The sequence below is a fragment of the Euprymna scolopes genome, chromosome 32, assembly GCF_053919585.1.
Source record: "Euprymna scolopes isolate OS-2025 chromosome 32, ASM5391958v1, whole genome shotgun sequence".
Taxonomy (NCBI): domain Eukaryota; kingdom Metazoa; phylum Mollusca; class Cephalopoda; order Sepiida; family Sepiolidae; genus Euprymna; species Euprymna scolopes.
Genome location: NC_136513.1, coordinates 3626978 through 3648952, shown reverse-complemented (window position 1 = coordinate 3648952; position 21975 = coordinate 3626978). Strand labels below are relative to the sequence as shown.

The following is a 21975-nucleotide window of genomic DNA, read 5'->3' as shown; positions in this document are numbered from 1 at the left end:
TACAGTTTGTCAGAACATTCACCATTAACGTATTTGTAGAACAGGCAGAGGGATGCAATATTTTGTCGATGGGACAGAAGCTGAAGCCTAGATGACAGTTCAGGACCTATCAGGTTGGCGACTATCTTTTGAACCCTGTCCAGGAGTGAGAGACAAGCAGCAGATGCACCAGCCCAAATGTGACAACAGTATTCCTTACGTGGGCGAATGATGGCCTTATAGAGGTACATGATACTTTCAGGCGTAAGTAATTTTCTAGCAAGGTAGAGAGAGCTCAACTTCTTTGCAGCAACCTTGGCAGTGCTCTCAATGTATATATTCCAGTTCATATTTCCTTTAAACGCTAGGTCGAGGAGTTTTCAGGCAATGTGTTCTTGGCCATTGCTATTGGTGGTAGGGAAGGTTTCTTGTAGTTATTGAAGTCTTGGCAGCATTGAATGTGACCATCCATTTTTGTCCCCATTCCACTACAGATTGGAGGTCATCCTCTAGTGTTTCTGCCATTTCCTTAGATATGTGTTCATTTGTTTTCCCCTCATGCCTGTTTTAGAGAGTGGTGTCATCGGCAAATATACCCATCTCTGAAACAATTTTATGAGGGAGGTCATTTATAAATATCAGGAATAATAAAGGTCCAAAGATAGACCGTGAGGTACACCCGCATTTATATCATATTGTTTAGATGTACGACCGTCGAGGACAACTTGGATTTTTCTATTACTTAAGAAGGATTTACTTACATTATGTATTCTTCCAGTGATACCATATGGTCTGATTTTCCTTAGAAGACCATCGTGCCATACCCCGTCAAAAGCCTTAGTATATCAAGGGCTACCGCTCTACCCTCCCCTGTTTTGTCCAGTGAACGGTATATACGTTCAGAGACCACAGTTAAGATTTCTGCTGTTGAACGGTCTTGCCTGAATCCATATTTTTGTTGGTTAGGAGTTAGCAGCTGTTAAGTGTTGTATTAGGACTTGATTAACTAAGAACTCAAATATTGTGGTCAAAAGCGGGAGGAGGCTAATGGGGCGATAATTTAGTGGGTCAGTTCTTTCACCAAAATTCTTGAAGAAGCTGTTTTCCAGCAGTCGGGAAACCAAGATTCGTTACGGCATTTGTTGAAGAGTTTGGAGAGAACTAGAGCAACCTAAGCAGCGTATTTATTTAATAGCACAACCGGTATGAGATCTGGTCCACATGCTTTTGAGGTGTCTAGGTTTTTATGATACCATGCACATGATAAGGGGTGATTTTCAAATTGTCTAGTGCGGCGTCTGTCCGCAAAGGAAAGTAACATCTCTTTTTGTACTCGCCTCACTAAACCTCTCGAGACATATCTCATACAACTCCGCAGATTGTATTTTAGTTGTTCAACGGAACATTTTTTAATAAGTGCTGAGTATCGAAGTAAGTTCCTGATTAGGATTTGATCAAATCGCCTTCTGATCGCATTTGGGTCATGGAATTCTTGGCTGTTCGGAATCTCATCCAGTGGCTTGAATACGATGTATGTAATCCAGATTTAAACGGGTTAGAAAATCAATATATATATATATATATATATATATATATATATATATATATATATATATATATATTCACCCACATACAATACTGTTTCGCTGTTTCACAGCTCATCAGTGCGGCTAGACAGGCAACTTCCTCAAACCAGGACTGAAATCCGACCGTCTGAAGTTACAATATTTAATATTTTGGGAAAATTTTTTGCCCGTGAAAGTTCTATTTAATTTGAGGTGCACAGAATATAAACATTATTTACAGTAGTTGCAGCTTAATCAACTTTCTCTCTAACAGCTTTGTAGAGGAAACAAGAGATAGGAGCTCGGACAAGAACATACCATAAAAAATAATCAACTAAACGGAGATGAGTTACGCCTTTTCGTTATAGAAATAATTTATGTATATGTGTTTTACACAATCACACATACACACACATATGCGGATATTCCGTTTACGGTTATTTTTTTCATCAATATACATAAGGGGAATTTTTTTTTTTTTTACACAGAGATCACCACTTATCAAGGCCCGGAAGCCACTCAGGGATAAGGGTTATTGCAAGTACATTACGTTAGTGAGGAGATTTGATGAAGTGTTTACTTAAGGGGCGGTTCATTAGGAATTTGTTAACATTAGACTTGAAGACATCCAAGTTGTAGTCCGGAGGGAAGCAGGCAGACGGAACAGAGTTCCACAGGCGTGCAGTTCTAAGAAAGAAGCTTTGTTCATGAAATCCGCGTTTTGATTTAGGCACAGATATAGAGTGGGGGAAATTTTTCACAGTGGATTCAGCTAGACGGGTGTTTTTCGTGAAAGATTGGCGAGGGGGGACCAGGGATTGGAGTTCAGACGAGCACCTGCCATGAAAATAACGATAAAACAAGGATAGGCTTGCAACGTCTCTTCTGTGGGAGAGGGGTTGCAGGGTAGAGAAAAGGGCATCCCCCACTAAACCACGAAGTCTATTTTGTACTCTGTCAAGACATGATAGGCTGTTTTTGGCAGCTCCTGCCCAGATATGGCAACAGTATTCCATCCTTGGCCGTATTTGGCTTTTATATTGATAGAGAATTGCATCAGTAGTGAGATATCTTCTTAAGCGGTAGAAGGATCCCACCATCTTTCCAGCGACCTTGGCAACAGACTTGATGTACGTGTTCCATTTCAGATCAGGAGTAAAGGTCAAACCCAGAAGCTTGTCAAAACACGGGGCCTCATCCAGACGAGAGCCATCCATCACAATTGATGCCAGCTGGGGATCAGAGCGTTGATGATGTATAGGAGTTTGGTTTTGGATGCATTAAAGGTAACTAGCCACATCTTCCCCCACTGAACCACGCGCTCGAGATCAGAGGAGAGAGAATCAGAGAGAACTTTGTCATTTACAGCCTTTGATGTGTTGCCATAGATAATCGTATCATCAGCATAGATGTCAACGAATGATTTAAGTATGTGTTTAGGGAGGTCATTGATGTAGATCAGGAAGAGAGTTGGGCCCAGGATTGACCCCTGAGGGACTCCAGCATTTATATTGCAGGCCTCCGATTTTTGACCATCTACCACTACTCTTATGAGCCTATCGGAGAGAAATGATTTAATGATTGAGAAAACATTTCCAGTTATACCGTAGCTGGAAATCTTGTGAAGTAGACCCTTATGCCATACTTTGTCGAAGGCCTTTGATATGTCAAGAACAATTGCCCTAGAAAGGAAGCCTTTGTCAAGAGATTCACTATTCACTAATCCTGTGGGATATAACCGTCAGCACATCTGCGGTAGATCTTGCAGAGCGGAAACCATATTGTGTGTCACTAAGAAGGTTATTCCTGCTGAGGTGGTTGACTATTTCTCTATTTAATATGGATTCCAGCAACTTACTCATAACACAGAGAAGACTTATTGGTCTGTACTGAGAGGGAGATGACTTATCACCTGAATTCTTAAATACAGGGCAAACTGATGAGGTCTTCCAGGGGGTCGGAAAGCACTTCTCCTTAAGGCAGCGCTTAAATAGTTTCGTAAGTATGGGAGCAAGTTCTGGTTGAAGTTTTTTTAACACTATAATTGGGATGCCATCAGGGCCAGTTGCTTTACTGGAATCTAGGTTTTTTATTAGCTTGGCGACCTCATGCACGGATATTTGTATGTTACCTAGCTTGTTCTGTGTTATAGGAGGAAATATGGGGAGTTGATGGCCTTCGTCGCATAGGGTAGAATTAGCTGCAAAGTTCTTTGCAAATAGTTTGGCCTTGTCTGACGCTGACGAGATGACCTCTGGTCCATTGATAATGGTTGGGATAGAACGCACACTTCTGTTCGGGATCCTATTTGTTATTTGCCAAAACTGGTGGGAACCAAGCCGCTGATCAGCTACCTTGGATTTAACAGACTGGGCATATAGCTCTCTTGCATTTTTTATTACTCTTTTACATTGGTTGCTGGCAGTCCTGAAAGCAGCTTTAGTCTCAGTGCATCTATTACGTTGGTAGCTATGGAAAAAGTGATTTCTGTGCGCGATAGCAGCAGCACATTCTGGGGAGAACCATGGCTGGCTGTTAGGTTTTTGTTGGAATTTTTTAGATGGTATGAATTGGTCTATGCCTACAATTCAAATATTCATGCATGTAGTCGACTCCAATATGACGAAATTCAATATCTATAGACACAACTTAGTCGATAATATTCAGTTGATTGAAATGGATTGTTTGAGATCGTAGCCGTCTGTAATCCTCAGAGAGTTCAATATTATTGAAACTCTTGAACGATTCTATAAGCAACGCATTCTTAATCTAATTGTATGACACACACATGACGCGATATCGATTTTTGTGTTTTCGATTACTAAGCATTTTTAGTTGCCAAAACCTTTTCCAGATTACAAAGGACACTGAACTTTAATTCCCTAAGGCAGAATTTCACTCACTTGTCCCAACTCTTAGACGATATTTCTAAATACTTGAAATTTTCTGCTTTTGCAAACAAACACACATAACCGTAAAGTACTAATGAAAATTCGATCAAGAATTATATAGATCAACACTTTATTCTTTTCTCGTCTAAAATATGTGCAAATTATAACGTTCGGCTGGTAATTCTCTTATCAATACGCATGATCATCATTGGATACTATTTGATATCGTGCTGCTTGTCACAGCACGCAGAGAATTTTCGTCATTATTCAAATATAAACATATATCAAGGCAGATCTATCTAATATATCTAGGCACATATATGTAATATAATCTTTCACCTTAATTATCTTACTTGACAATTTCGATTTGTATTCTTATGTTGGATGTCATTGAGATCTCTTTAACGGAGCGTGTGACATTAATTGTAATGTTAACAATAAATTTAACATTACATAAATAAATATTTCTATATGAATTATATATATATATATACATTATAATATTTTATTATATATGTGAGGTTGGTAATTCTCTCATCAATAATGTTTCATATCGTGCTACTTGTTAGATAAATAAATATTTCTGTATGAAATTTTATATATATATATAAATATATATATATATATATATGAATATTTATATTTATATATATATTATAATATATATCTTTCTATATGATTATAAAACTCAAATGACCTAATAACGATTGTTGTAACCCAATATCCGGTTTACGGCTTCCAGTTGCGTATGCGTACATTGTCAACGCGACAATAAAACTACGTTTTATTGTGTACGTTTGCAGCGTCCCAATTGTTTTTTTCGAGATTAAATTAAAAGATATATCAAAATTTGAATTAACTTTAAGTATTATGCCATCTGGTTACTTGATGACAAATATGGACCCTTCGCTGACATTGGTCTATTTCATGCCATAAAAAATAATAATAAAATGCCAAAGAAAATGTTGAATTTATTTTAAACTCAAAATAATCGAGCGTGTTTTCTGTTTTTACTTTTTTTTTCTTTGAGCAAATTTCATTCATACTTGTATTTTGTGCTTGTTTTTATTTTATGTTATTTCATTTTAAATTTATTTTTATTTTAATTCATTTTAAATTTATTTTTATTTTATTTCATTCTTATTTAATTTTAAATTCATTTTTATTTTATTTTCTCTACGAAATATTTTTTGTACATTTATAATAAACCGTGCTTACGCAACTATTTGAATGGACAAAGGACTTTCATTCTTCTCATACCTTCCTCTAAAAACGAAAAATACTTGCATCTAAGATGCAATGAAGTGTTTGTCATCAGGAGATGTCTCTCATAAAGTATCGTGACGCGAAGATTTTTCGGTGCAAAATTCATGTGTCGGAAGACATCCAGTAAAGAAGGATCTTTTTAAAAAAAAAAGACTCTTAATTGACTTTACAAGAATTTATAAAAACTATGTATGTCTGGTCTAGACAGATCACTGATGTTGTTGCTTATCTATGTGAATTAAATGTGGCTACCATTTATCAATTTGGCATTTTCTTGGACTTAATTTTTTTTTTTGGGGGGGGGGCTGAAACCGTTTTTTTTTTTTTGGCTAAATAGACCAAGGTTTGTGTAGGATCCACACTCAGAATCAAGTGCCGGTATCTGTTCAGTGCACATTTACCTATAAGTATGGCAAACCACTTATAATTCAATGGCTGTAAGTTTGTATTTTCAAAAATAAATAATTATAAGCAGTACTACTCATAGAAATCTATCTATATTCTTTTTTCATTTTAATGTGCTTTCATAGAAATGTTTCTGTTATTTCACCAAAAAAAACAAACTATTTTCTTTACGCCACAAGTGTCACGGTCAAACATTAATTCCATGGCTAATATAACCTACTGACCCAACGGGTCACGGGTATTCTAGTATTATATAGTATTCGATCCTAAACTAATTAACACAACATTATTGATTTTAGAATACAGTGTAAAGACGTAAATTTTCAATATAGCTATATTTGCATTAATTTAGTTTGTGAGCTTAACAGTAAAAAGAGTAGAATTCTTTCGTGTAAAATTCATATGCCTACAATTTCGGTAAATCTTTTCCAATAAATATCAATTCACAATATTTCCTCACATTTCTGCTTATGTGCTAAAGATGATATAGTATATGTTAAACCTAAAGTTTTAGTATTTAAATATTCCAAACTTTCATTTAATTTGATCTAAATATATATCAAATACATTTTAAGCAAGATTAGTTAAATGTCAAATTCTTTTTAAAACACTTACTCTTAAGCCTTTAAATTTGGAGATTTAATTTAATTAAAATTATTAAATAGACTTAATATTGAAACATGGACTTAAAATATAAAGTTTAATAGCCTTATATGCAAAATGGAAACTTAGTAATCAGACATAAACTTTTGCGAAAGTACTCTGTACAAGCAATTCATTTTATATATAATAATATCGTAAATAAATTTGTGTTTTTGCAGATGCGGCGAATTTTAATTTTAAAAGACTAAAATACACAAACCACCATTTATGCACATACATACACACATACATATAGACACCTCTACACAAACACACATGATGATTGCAACGTCTTGTCAGACGAGTGCCACTCCCCCAGACATTTAAAATCCATGAGCCCATATGCCTGAGGGAGTATCTATACAAAGATGATGTTACAGAGTCTTAGCTTTGTACGACACACATACATACATACATGCATATATATATATATATATATATATATATATATATATATATATACAGGATGATTGCAACGTCTTGTCAGACGAGTGCCACTCCCTCAGACACTTAAAGTCCATGAGCCCAAAAATGACTTCCATCGCCACAGGATCATTTTCATAGACAAATGCTTGAGGGAGTATCTATATACAAATGATGTTACAGAGTCTTAGCTTTGTACGACAGCTAAGTTACGCTCTCGGTTCAAAATGTTGAGATCCAGCAATAAGCAAGAGCAAGATAGCCAGCAACAAGTTAAACTGCAGACCAGCTTAATGCGGGTACTGGTCACCCGATTTCTGGTTTTTTAAATCAGAGATTTGCTTCTCCTAGAAAGGTTGCCTTCACCACGGCTTACAGGAGCCCTGTCCACCCCAATATATATATATATATATATATATATATATATATATATATATATATATATATGTACATATAAATAGATATATATTTTATAGATTAATGCAACTTGTGAGCCGACGTTGTGCGCGAAAGTCTCGCAAAGGAAAAGCAAATGGAAATAAATTAGAGTTGGTTTTTTAGTTTAAATTAAAAGGTATTTATTCATGATACTTTCCAAACTTTGTTTTACAAGTTCCTTGTCTTTAACAAAACGCTACTGTGTCGGCCACGTATATTTCGCCTCCCATGGATACACATCTGTTAAATTTCCGTTGCCTCCACGCGGGGTTTTCAAATCTCTGTCGCACGTACGTGCCTCGCTTCGTTGCTGCCTAATCTCACTCACTATCTCGACAGTCTGCATAACACATGTTTTACCGTTAATTGTATTCCAAGATGCGTTTATTACTTTTGTTCCCGTCGTGTGAGATTTTGGTTCTCATGAATTCTTTTCTCGTTTATTGTTCCGATTTTTTTTCTTTTCTCACGCATCATATCAGTCATAGCATTTATATTTCTCCTTTTTGTTCATTTGATAATAGATTTTTACGTCGACATATATACGAGGGGCGTGAAATAAGTAATGCCCCTGACCCACTTCCCATAACAGTAGAGTAACGAAACTTGGCACAGTTATTAGTATTTCTCTACATAGGAACCTCACAGAGTTATGAATTTCTCCCATCGTTTGATGCAGCTCTGGAGACCGTTTATGTAGAACACCCAAGGTTGGTCCTCCAACCACGACGTGACTTACGAAATCAAGGCTGCACCATCTGGGAAACGCTTTCCTTTCAAAAACAACTTCATGGCTAGGAAGAGGTGAAAGTCAAAGGGTGCAAGGTCAGGAGAGTAGGGAGGATGGGGAAGGATTTCATAACCACACGCCCATGCTTCTGATCTGGCGACATGCGAGTTGTGGACCGGAGCGTTGTCATGCAGGAGGAGGGTACCTTTGCTGATCTTGCCCCACCTCTTGATTTCGATAGCTTCCTTTAATTTCCTCAAAAGTGAAACATAATAGGCTCCTGTAATTGTGGTACCCTCTGCCAGGAAATCTGTCACCACTACTCCGTCCTGGTCCCAGAAGACTGTTAGCATGACCATACCAGCGGAGGGTTGCACCCTTGCCTTCTTTGGAGGTGGTGAGTCCAAGTGCTTCCACTGCATTGACTGGGCTTTAGTCTCTCGGTCATAATGATGGACCCAGGTTTCAACCTGTCTAATCAGCCTTTTGAAAAACTTGGACTCATTTTCTTAGCACATCTCCAAATTCATGCTCGAGCACTCGACGCGTTCTCGCTTCTGGAATGGTGTGAGCAACCTGGGAATCCATCTGGCAGACACCTTATCCATATGCAAATGGTCATGAATAATAGTTTTCACAGACCCTGTACTAATCTTGACGTCTTGGGCTATTTGGCGAATAGTAAAGCGCCAATCTTCCAAAATGGTAGCCTCAACTTGACGAATAGATGCCTCATCAATGGCAGAAGGGGGGGCGATCAGGTCTGGGAGCTGTTTCCACAGACTTCCGGCCATGTTTGAATTCACGATGCCAGCGTTTTACAAGGTCATATAGTGGGGCATTATTACCATAAGTTTCTTTCATTTTATGAAAAGTCTCCTGTGGTGTGTGTCCTTTCAAATACAAGAATCGGATCACTGCTCGACATTCAACAGGCTCCATTTCACACCTGACTCAGTTCAAACACCTATAAAACAAAAACCACAATTAGTACAGAGCTGTAATTTGCCAGATAACATGTAGAGATATAAATCATATATATATATATACATATATATATATATATATGTTTGAATTGTGCACCCTACAAGGCGAAGAAACCATGAGCGTTAAGATAATACAGAAACTTGTATTAATGTTTAAATACTATTTTTGTTTTTATACTTAAAGGCCTATTGGACAAGGTGCGTTTGGGGAAGTATACCAAGGACATTTGAGCAATATAGTGCGCGGCTACAGTGAATATCCAGTTGCCGTTAAGGTAAGCGTCTTTCTCTTTATTTATGACGATACATTTCTATTAGGGACAGAAAATACAAATCCTTAAGCAGTCAATTGCAATCACATTTAATTAGGTGAAGCATTTCCGCACAATGACTGCATATATTCTCTTTACTTTCTGGAACTTAAAGTTTGAATGGCATGCATAATCTTTCTTCTCTAAGAAGTATGTAAGACACAGTATATATTACGAAGCAAATTTATACTGGAATGTCAATTTTATATACAAAGCTATGGATCCTTTTTCCCAACGTTGTTTTTTTTTAATATATATTTTCAGTAAAAGGAAATTTAAGGCACTTATAGAGTAAGATATTAACTTGCTTGTTTTACTAATTAAATAGTATCCGCAGCTCAAACATCCTTATGTAAAAATTAATACATCAATCAATCCTTAAACTATTTTCTCATAAGCGGTAGATGATTCTCGTATACAAACTCTATCAACATTTCCTAAGTAGCCATTTGCATTTTACACTTAAACTTGAAAGTGTTTTATAACTCAATAATGATATATAGCTGCGCTTACCTTGTATAATACTGGTGTTAATTTAATACTGCTTTATGGTTTATGACAATGTGATTGATACCTCGAACAATATTGTTTTACGTAATAAATACTTAATTTTGTTTTCTTTGTTTACTTTATATAAGTTATTAACTAAAATCAAAAAAATATTTATTGTAATTATGATTTTTATTTCTTGAAGTAATATAGTAAAATAGCGCAATGCTTTCTAATTAAACGAAATGTATTATAAAAGAATATCCTGCTAATCGAGGTATATTACTAGTAAGAGTGAGACGTATGTTTGGATGAGACTGATCCAACATTTACTCAAACAACTACACACTCACAAATTTTCCGGGCTAATTTTAACCTATGTCTCATAAATTAATAAAACCATATTCTTTTTAGTTAGTTGAAATAGGGACTTCCAATGCCATAGAATTGGTGAAGTTATTATTCTGTGCAGATTTAATAAGGCTGTTTGTAATCGGTGTTTTTTAACGATGGTACAAGAAGATTATAATATGCATAGTGTAAAGTTTAATAATTAGAAAACATAAGGACTACATTCTCAAAGTTTTGTTTTTAATACTACACCTTTAAGAAGAATCAAATGTAAATTTAAATCTTCTTAAAATCAATTCGTATCCGGGTCTTTTTTCTTCAACAGATTATATATATATATATATATATATATATATATATATATATATATATATATAAATATATATATATATATATATAATTTTCAGAATGTGAGAGATTATATATAATTATTTCCACAGCCCAACGTACGCCGCAGCCCACAAGAGTCATGCCAGCCAACGAACCGAAAGTCTATGACTCGAGTTTCGCCCTCATTTGGGCTCATCAGTCAGACATATCCGCACCCGGGATTTGAAACCGGAGCCTCCTGCATGCGAAGCAGCAGTCTACCAACTGAGCAAACTCCCTCCCCCCCACACACAAGAAATTCAATTAACCTACACAGATCAAGCAAACCGCGACGAAATCAAGCTGTGGAATAGACCTACTTCATCTCGAAAAGGGACGTGGTCATCTCACCAGCTGAACCCCAAGCCGATGTCTAAAAAATATGGATTTTGAACTCGAAAGAACGACGCCATCCAGCAGAGCTAACCTAACGAGCAATTTTTGTTATAGAATTTTCAGAATGTAAGAGATTATATATAATTATTTCCACAGCCCAAATAACACCACAGCCCACAAGAGTCATGCCAGCCAAGGAACCGGAAGTCTAAGACTCGAGTTTTGCCCTTATTGACTGAGCAAAGTCCCCGCATCCAAGAAATTCACGGTCAACCTAAGAATAAAAATTTCTTGTGTGCGGGGCGTTTGCTCAGTTGGTAGAGTGCTTGCCTCGCATGTAGGTTTCAAATTCTGGGTGCGAATATGTCTGACTGATGAGCCCAAATGAGGGCGAAACTCGAGTCTTAGACTTCCGGTTCCTTGGCTAGCATTGCTCTTGTGGGCTGCGGCGTACGTTGGGCTGTGGAAATAATTATATATATATATACATATATACATATATATATATATATATATATATATATATATATATATATATATATATATCCCCTATTTTAAATACACCCCTCTTTCTAAACAAACATAATATAAGGAATACCCGAAAAGACCAAAACGAAAAATCACAATACTAAAATCCAAGAATCCAAAAAATAAATATCAAAATAGAATGAAAGCACCCCTACCCTTATTTCAGAAGAGCCAGTTCCCCCCTCCACTCCCCACACATACACATTAGTAACGACCTCGGACCACAGCCGCCTTCCTAAGGAAGCAAATAACCCCAAAATACTATAAAACAATATACACATTCCCAAACCAATAAAAGCAAACACACACGCACACACACGCGCACACACACACATAAACACACACACACACACACACACACACACACACACACCCTACCCCACCCTAAAGGAAAAGAAAAAAACATTAGCAGAAAGAGATAGCGACTACAGCCAGGTCAAGGTCTCCCTGGACAAGCCCAATAAAAGAGCAATAAAAATTAAGCATACCAATGAATAATAAACACTTACAAGCCTTGGAAAAACTTCAAATTAACTACGAAAATCGCCATTTTTACATCTCCAACACATTTGAAAATAATTTCTGACGAGGACGCATCACGGACCGTCTGAAACGCGCGTAAACGATTTCAATGACTTAAAAACATTATTACAATGATCCAAACATAATTCTCAATGAAAAACCAAGACACGGAATAATAAAATAATGTTAAAAATACACATTGTTGGTGACTACTCCCTTATATATATATATATATATATATATATATATATATATATATATTATCAACATTATTGAGTTATAAAACTGTTTCAACATATTAATATATATATATATATATATATAGTACTTAAAATATATATATATGACAATTAAGCTACACAGAATATTCCGCGTTACATCCACGCTAGGATTCATCAGGTTGCATTGTTTATTAATGAATTCACGGTAAACATAAAAGTAAACATTATATACCGTAAAAGTTCTGAAGGAGTGTAATATCTTGTTCAGATTTCATGTAATTAAATATGTGGGGGCATCACCTGCAAAAATAATTTTCCAAATCCTCCAACTTACTCAGGCAATCGAAATCTGAAATGTTAACGAAGAAATTTTAACAATAGTGAAATTAATGTTTTAATTTGTTTTCCGTGAAATAGATTTTAACAGTTATAGTGTGATATTCATCAGAGACATATATAATATGTACACTCCTCTCTGAAGTTCTCGGGTACTATTTTATCAATACATTTTTATTGGCCTTTTTTCTAGGAACAAAATGTATCATCTGTTCTGATGCTACACTTCGTCTATTGTGACCTAGTTCAAGGAGGAATAAATCTTTCTAAACTAAAGCAATCTATATTATTTTGTGTTCCAATCCAGAGTTCTCCTCCTTTTAGGAGTTGGGTGTTTCTCACATAAGGAAACAGCCTGGTGTATTACCGTTAAAAAAATAATGTATCACCCAGCTCACCCCCTAAAAATTCAACATTTCATTATTGGAGGATATCTTCAAAACCCATGCTCAAAATAAGAGGGTTAGTTGGTTGTTTTTGTTTTACGGAATATGAACCCTTTTCAGGTTATTTAATGCCGAATCCAATGACTTTGAAGAAAAATCTTTTTATTAGAATATATATATATATATATATATATATATATATATATATATATATATATATATATATATATATATATATATATTTCTCAAGTCAGTTTCCATTTAACCCATACTTGGGACCCTAACAGAGACTACCACTCTGGGTAAGAGTGAATCTGGAAGGAATGGCAATTAAAGGGTCGCTACACCCTCTCCAAAGCCCGCAAGCTGAGACCTAACAATCGGATATAGTTTAAGGTCATATCTAGAATCCCCAAATAAGAGGGGATTCTTTGCCATATAAATAGTACTCTCACCTAACAATATACGAAACAAAAGGGACAAAACACAAGCATGATAATAATTTACATTTTTAAATAAATGCTATTAAATTAAAAACGAGTTACTCTTCTACCTGTATATTCTTTACATTGATTTGATAATGTAATAAAGACAACTACCGCTGAAAATTAGTTAGCATGAAAACCCTAAAGCAAAAAAACGCAAATTTCCAACTCAACACACTCTAAAAATCAAAAGCTCCTTTTCTTTGGCTAGCATGTGTGAACAGCGTAAACAAATATAATCAAATAGAGAAATGGTATTTCATATAAGGTATTCTTCCCTCATGCTTTATGTACCGTATTGAAGTAATAACGTTATGATACAGATAGCCATTATTAAAATGGAAAGTACGGTCATTTGCCAAATAATTTGTACTTTCGCAAAATACCAAACGAAAGTGGTAAAACGAAAAAGTATTTCCGTAAAAAACGAAACAAATATGTTATAGACAAATGTTATCAAAGGCAATATAAATTACTCTCCTACGTATCAGGTAACGTTTTGTAAAACTTATTGTGAAGTATTTTATTTCTGTAAAAAAAAAAACCCAAAAAACACATTTCGTGTAACCGAAGCTTCTAATGAAGTAACGTTATCTTTAGAAGAGTCCTTCCTATCATATTTGTTTTAAACACAAATAACGTAAAAAAACAAATTCAAAATTAAAATCCTATCGGGGAAAGAAATCAACACGCATCGTTATCTGTTTCAACACAGTGTGTACTTGCATCTACCAATGTGCAAGACATAAATCTTGGATCCAAATAAATTAACTGAGAAAATTCTATCCCCCAAAAGGTAACGTTTCGTATTTCCTATTTTTGTTTCGTAACACAATAAGATTGTATTCTAGTAATTTTGGTTTATTTTTTTATTAGTCGGTGTTGCAATTTAAAAACATTCTCTTTCATCTAGCAATTAATGATAAAAAAAATTCAATTATTTTTTTTAAAGTGAAACAGAATGTACATTATATAAAATAAATCCAAGGTAATTCTTTGATTCAATTTGAATTAAATTTTTATACCTTACATTGTAAAATACATAAAAGTGCACTTTGAAGATAAATAAATTTCAAATTGAATCTTGTACGTATATTTTTAAAGCCTATAGTAAAAACATTTTGTTTGACAATTTTCATGCCTTGGATGAAATGCTTTTCTAATATATATATATATATATATATATATATATATATATATATATATATATATATATACTGTATCTAATATTTTGCCCTCTTTGCAATGTTTTCGCTCGTTGTGCGCCAGCGTTGTTTTCCTTATCACCACGATTATGTCGATTCAGCTAATACTGTCGCTAATAATTCACTAATCTCCTGATCTGTCACTCATTCGCTAACCGAACTTTCGCCTTTGCACGCCAGCAAAAACTATGCTGACTATTTATTTACTTAATTACGTTTTTTTATTTGTTTTTTTATTTAGTCAATATAAGATGTTAGTCATAATGCTTTATCGATTGTTGACAAAGCAAAGCTTGGAATAATCATGGATCACATAGAAAAATGCGTGCATGAAAAGTAATATGGTTACAATTAAACTTAGAAAAGTAAAAAACATAGTTGTTAAAACTAGAAAAGAAAAAAACAAGATATTCTTGTAAAAAATATAATAAATTTATAACTTAAAATATTGCCGCATTACCAATTGTATTATATAAAACTAAATTGAACTTGAAAAAAAACTTTGCCCCGCAATATTTTAAGTCATAAATTTAGTATGTTTTTTACTAGAATATCTTGTCTTTTTCTTTTCAAGCTTAAACAAATAGTCTTTACTTTAATTTTAACCATATTACTTTCCATATTCGCATTTTTCTTATGTAATATATTTTAATTTTTATTTTATTATTGGATAACAGAAAGCATAAATCAGGGGAAAAGGATTAAATGAAAAAACAAAAAACGGCATAAATAACCTTGTACGACTCCGAACCGGTGTTTCTTCGTACTGTTCCTTGTGAACGCATCCGCTGCGATGTAAATGGGGAGCGGGAAAATGAGGAATCTAATAGAGAGAAAAGATTATGCAACTTCCATTGAATCTAACCGATTTTGGTAGTGGACTCTCACCGGAAAAAATATAGTAATGTACCATTGTTGAGGAACTGTACAGGTAATCGGCCTATAGCACACCTCAGATAACATGTTACAGTTTGTACGCATTACATTTGCATGTAATGTCATGATTTTTAATCCTATTAAGGTCAAAGTCGGAGGGGAAAATTGAGTTCATTTTATTTATATACAGCTAAATGTATATATATATATATATATATCAATTCATATAGTTTTATAATATTATATTATTTATATCTATACAGTAGCTTTAAATTTGAACATAGAAACGTGGACTCAGGCCAAGAAATATTACTTCTAACAGTGAAAAAAAAATGCAAAGTAATATTTGAGGTTTGTAGGCAAATAATTAAGATGGAAGTAACGATACAAGAAACACAAGTAAATCTTATTTTGAAAAGGTCTCTAAATTTAATGGATATATTTAAATACATATATAGCATATTTAAAAAAATATATTTACGTTAAGAAGTTTTTAATCTAATGTAATTACATTAGCAGTTTATCGTAGCTTTGCTTAATAGAAATATTCATTAATTACAAATATAAATAAAAAATGTTATACAAACCAATAAACGTCTCGACATGACGTGAAGGAATTTTTTAAAAATGGATATGTAACAAAATGCAACTACTTTATCGCACATAGAATTTAATAAGTAATGCGAGTTGCATCTATAAATAGCTCTACCGGATATTTCAAATAAAGAAATATAAAATAATGGGCATCATACATTCTTATATGACACTGATTCCTATCTGAATGGATATGACTCATATGAATATGCTTTTTTTTATTATGGCCAGCTTTATTAATAAAAATAAATAGATAGATATGATTAATATTGCTTTCAGAAATAAATAAATATGAAAAATGGGAAATCAAATAAAAACATAGAAAAACAATAGATAAAAAAATTAAAAGTAGAACGACTTAGTGTGGGTCAGTGGGTCGAGAGTCCTATTCGTTTTATCGGAGCAACAGTTATTTATTGGTTCCAGTCATCCTGCTGCTAGAGTAATTAAGCACACACACACAGACACACACACAGACACACACACACACACATATATATATAATATATATACGTATACATATATGTGAAAACTAAAGATATTTCTGTGAACAGACTTAGTTAATTACAACTGCTTCAGGGTCTTGCGGAAATGTATGCACAAAAATTAGTTTCTTTGCAAGTCACGAAGGGAGATGCGTGAATATGACTCTTAACAGGTGGTCTTTGTAGTTCCTTCATTCGACGAATGTTCTTCATTACACAATGGCTTTCGTGTTGCAACTAAACAATGCAATCGTGTGATGGATTAGAGTTATTTCGTATTTCTTCCAAACAAACTTTTTTCCAATCAGTGTTGGACGATTGCTTTCTTTAACTTTGTACTAAATATGAAGTGTCTGTTTATATATGTGTCGATTTCATAGATTAGTATAAAACTTATTTATGTTTGAAACTAGTGGGATTTTTGTGTTATGATGGTTATTATAGTAAGACAAGCATAACTAAGGGCATTAGAAAACTACTAACTATTATCATACTAATGAGAATATTATTAAATAATAGGATTCTTTTGGTGCAAATCTGGCTTCGGGAAGTATCATTAAGCTTCGCCGGCGTCTAATAACTGCGCTGAGCGGCGCCGGTTGTTCTAAAAAAACACTTTCAGCCAGCCATAACCGGGTGGAAAAACTGGTCGTTCTTGTTTCGTAAAAGAAGTGAAGATGACACTTCATAACGGCGTTTCTTTCAGGTAGTCTTTTAATACGTGAGGAACCTATTCATCAAGTTATTTTGTTTTTCCAATCTCTCTCAAGTAGTTGGAAATCGTCGTATACGTTATGTCTAATCCAGAAGCAAGTTCTTGAACAGATGTGCGTTGATTGGCTTAGAGGAACGCTCTTAATATATCGTTGTGAACGTCCGATAGCTGACTACTACGCTCATCAACTTCAAGATTCTCGTCGTCTCACGAAATTTCTCAAACCACCATTGTGCTATGCGTTCTGTAGTGATTCCTGAGCCAAACGCTTCGTCGCTATCGCGAGTTGTTTCAGTACCCTTTCGGCTTAGCTTGAATTGAAATGAGAAAATGGTGCGAATTTGCGTTTTTTATCCTATATTCATCATTCTCAAAAATGGCATATATTTTTTTAATCGATTGTAATTAAAGCTAATCGATAGAACGAAAAACGGTCTTTAAAATGATATATTAAGTAAAGGTATTATAACAAAAAACTTATTTGAAAATACATCTTTGTAATCAAAATTAAAAATTCCGTAAGAATCACTAAAGTTTCGAGTTATGTTTAGAACATTTGCTACTCTATAGGTTTATCCATTGTTATTTGTATTGAAATTACATTTTAACGTAGTAAAATGCAAATAACATAATTTGTTTCGACTATAATAAAAGTATTTGTAATCTTTGAAACAATTAAATATCAGTAATGCAAGAAAAATGTTAGATATTCGACAGAAAATAGTCATTTAATAATCATATTAATAAAGGGTATTATAATAAACCATTAATTGCATCTAGCTATGCCAAGTAAGATATTTTGTTAAGAGCGAGTCGGATAAACATGTTTAGAGTAGATAACAAAAAGATAACGCATATCGTTAAACATATATAAAAGCTATATGTAACATTAAATCCAAAGGAAATCAAAGCAATGACAATGACATGGCATATAACAAATGAAAACATATAACCATCTCACTTCATCTATCTAGAATTAATATTATTAAGAAAATAACACGCGCCTTATTTCCATATGGTTTATCCTGTCGTATCGTAAGCAATACCAACGACAAGCATGTAAGTATGTGGACATATTACAAGCTTACTTAACCCGACTAGTGAAAATACTATTCAGGAAAAAATACGCGTCTATTTTAATATGGTTTATCCCACCTTTTTGTACGTATATTCTCGGCAACATACCTAAATAATTTTATGGAATTGCAGAAACTATTTTCCTTTTTATCTAAATAATATAATAATTAAAATAATCCTTTTCTAATATCAAGAAACTTAGTTAAAAAAATTATAGCTTTTAATGATATCAAAATAAACCAGAAAATAAAAACGGTAGAGATTAATCTCCCCATATAATGTACTTCTGCGACAAAAGAAAGTCTAAATAATTCACGAAAAAAAGATAAAATAAATAATAAAAATAAAACAGAAGAAAGTGACAATCAGTATTACAAATTTGTAATAATTATCTATCATGAATTTAAAAAATAAAAAATAAAAACATAAAAAAATAAAATAAAAATAAAACAGAAGAAAGTGACAATCAGTATTACAAATTTGTAATAATTATCTATCATGAATTTAAAAAATAAAAAATAAAAACATAAAAAAATAAAATAAAAATAAAACAGAAGAAAGTGACAATCAGTATTACAAATTTGTAATAATTATCTATCATGAATTTAAAAAATAAAAAATAGAAACATAAAAAAATAAAAAATGAAAATAAAAATAAAACAAAAGAAAGTGACAATCAGTATTACAAACTTGTATTAATAATTTATCATAAATTTTAAAAAATTAAAAATAAAAACATAAAATAAACAATAAAAATAAAAATAAAACAGAAGAAAGTGACAATCAGTATTACAAATTTGTATTAATTATTTATCATGAATTTATACACATAAAAAATAAAAATAAAAAATAAAAATAAAACAGAAGAAAGTGGCAATCAGTATTACAAACTAATCATTAATCATTTATCATGAATTTAAAAAGGTAAAAATAAAAAAATAAAATAAAAAATAAAAATAAAACAAAAGAAAGTGACAATCAGTATCACAAACTTGTATTAATTATTTATCATGAATTTTAAAAAATAAAAAATTAAAAAATAAAAATAAAAAATAAAAATAAAAATAAAACAGAAAAAAGTAATAATCAGTATTACAAACCTGTATTAATTATTTATCATGAATTTTAAAAAATAAAAAAAAATAAAAAATAAAAATAAAAAAGAAGAAAGTGACAATCAGTATTACAAACTTGTATTAATTATTTATCATGAATTTTAAAAAATAAAAAATAAAAAAATAAAAAGAATAAAATAAAAAATAAAAACAAAAATAAAACAAAAAGTGGAAATCAGTATTTCAAACTTGTATTAATTATTTATGATTAATTTTAAAAATAAGAAATAAAAAAAAATAAAAAAAATAAAAATAAAACAGAAGAAAGTGACAATCAGCATTATAAACTTGTATTAATTATTTATCATGAATTTAAAAAAAATAAAAAATAAAAAAATACAAAATAAAAATAAAACAGAAGAATGTGACAATCAGTATTACAAACTTGTATTAATCATTTATCATTAATTTAAAAAATAAAAAAATTAAAAAATAAAAATAAAAAATAAAAATAAAACAGAAGAAAGTGACAATCAGTATTACAAACTTGTATTAATTATTTATCATGAATTTAAAAAAAAAATAAATAAATAAAAAAAGATTAAAAAAATAAAAATAAAAATAAAACAAAAGAAAGTGACAATCAGTATTACAAACTTGTATTAATTATTTATCATGAATTTTAAAAAAAATAAATAAATAAAAAAAGATTAAAAAAATAAAAATAAAAATAAAACAGAAGAAAGTGACAATCAGTATTACAAACTTGTATTAATTATTTATCATGAATTTTAAAAAAAAATAAATAAATAAAAAAAGATAAAAAAAATAAAAATAAAAATAAAACAAAAGAAAGTGACAATCAGTATTACAAATTTGTATTAATTATTTATCATGAATTTTACTTCTTTAATATATGTAGTATCATTTCTTGTCTGAGTTTAAAACCGACTTTACAATCTAGTTCGGCATAATATCTCCCATTTTTTCAGATAATTTTATATAGAAAAGAGTTTGCTAGTCCTTCTCTACCAAATCAATATGTTCCTTGTAAATGTTCAACAAATATTCAAGCCCCCCCTTACTTTTACCCATAATACATTCGCAGCAATAACTATACTGTAACCAGAGAAAATGTTTTTTTTTCAATCTGTGTACAAAAAGCTAAACGGCATTTCAACAAAAACGTTATCTTTCTTAGTATTTCAGCTGAATATAACTGAATACAACATGGTGGTCTTCAAATCTAATCTAATAAATACATATTAGTGAGTGTTCTTTTATACTGAAGCTATTTTATTTTATTTTCTGTACATTCCACACATGCATCATAGTCGCTTTGAGAGTTCAACTGACAACCTTTTCAAGTAGCTCTTGGGTCTTTATAAGTCGAGACGGAATTGATGCATAATACTATATATATATATATATATATATATATATATATGTGTGTGTGTGTGTGTATGTGTGTATGTATATATACACGCACACAGACACACACACATATATACATACATATATATATATATATATATATATATATGTATATAACTTTTACTAGGAAAAACATTTGTATGGCGATTCCACCAAAAATTTAATGAGAAGCCTGAATTCCATATAAGAGTTCGACATCATTTTAAAGAATTACTGACGTTTAGATATTATTTCGAAACACATTTATCATGTGAAAAATGTTATTTATCTAAAAATATTTTCTATGTTTTTCTTTTACACTTTACGCATGCAAAAATCGCTTAAAATTGTATTCTTGTTAGATTTATTTAATTTTATTTTCATAAAAAATAAAATACGTTTACATTGTGCAGACACTCCCAGCCTTGAGCACAGAACAAGCAGGGGAAGATTTTGTGATGGAAGCCATCATCATGAGGTGAATATCTATCTACCTATCTATCTATTTATCTGTCAGTCCGTTTGTCTGCCTGCCTTTCAATTTATTCACATATATATAGTGTTTCCCTCTTTGCAAGGCCTATCCTTTCAGAATCGAAACAGTAAATATTTGCTCTCGAATCCTCAACCTAACGTTGAAGCGCTCTGGGTTTTTTTGTCATCTTATGGATTTTCAGAGTTCCGCAGGAAGTTTGGCGAAACCGCTGGATTGCTTCTTCTGATATTATTTATGGTCTTTAAAGATTTCTCCCTTAAATTGTTGTCCAATGTGAAAATATGCATTGTTATTGTTTTTAGAGAAATACCTTACAAATACACGCAATATAGTTATATCTTACCTTGTTTGAACATACTATGGCACACAAAAGTTACAGTTAATGATATTCTTTACTTAT

At 32.3% G+C, this 21975-nt stretch overlaps 1 protein-coding gene across 1 annotated transcript in view; it reads left to right on the top strand.

The window, feature by feature from the left end:
• The window catches only part of LOC145256188 (uncharacterized), a 491452-nt gene that overhangs the window by 372776 nt on the left and 96701 nt on the right, over window positions 1-21975 (top strand). The window contains exons 13-14 of the mRNA XM_080114776.1: window positions 9510-9600; window positions 21493-21557. Coding sequence (XP_079970902.1) covers window positions 9510-9600; window positions 21493-21557 — 156 coding nt within the window. The remainder of the gene's footprint in view (window positions 1-9509; window positions 9601-21492; window positions 21558-21975) is intronic.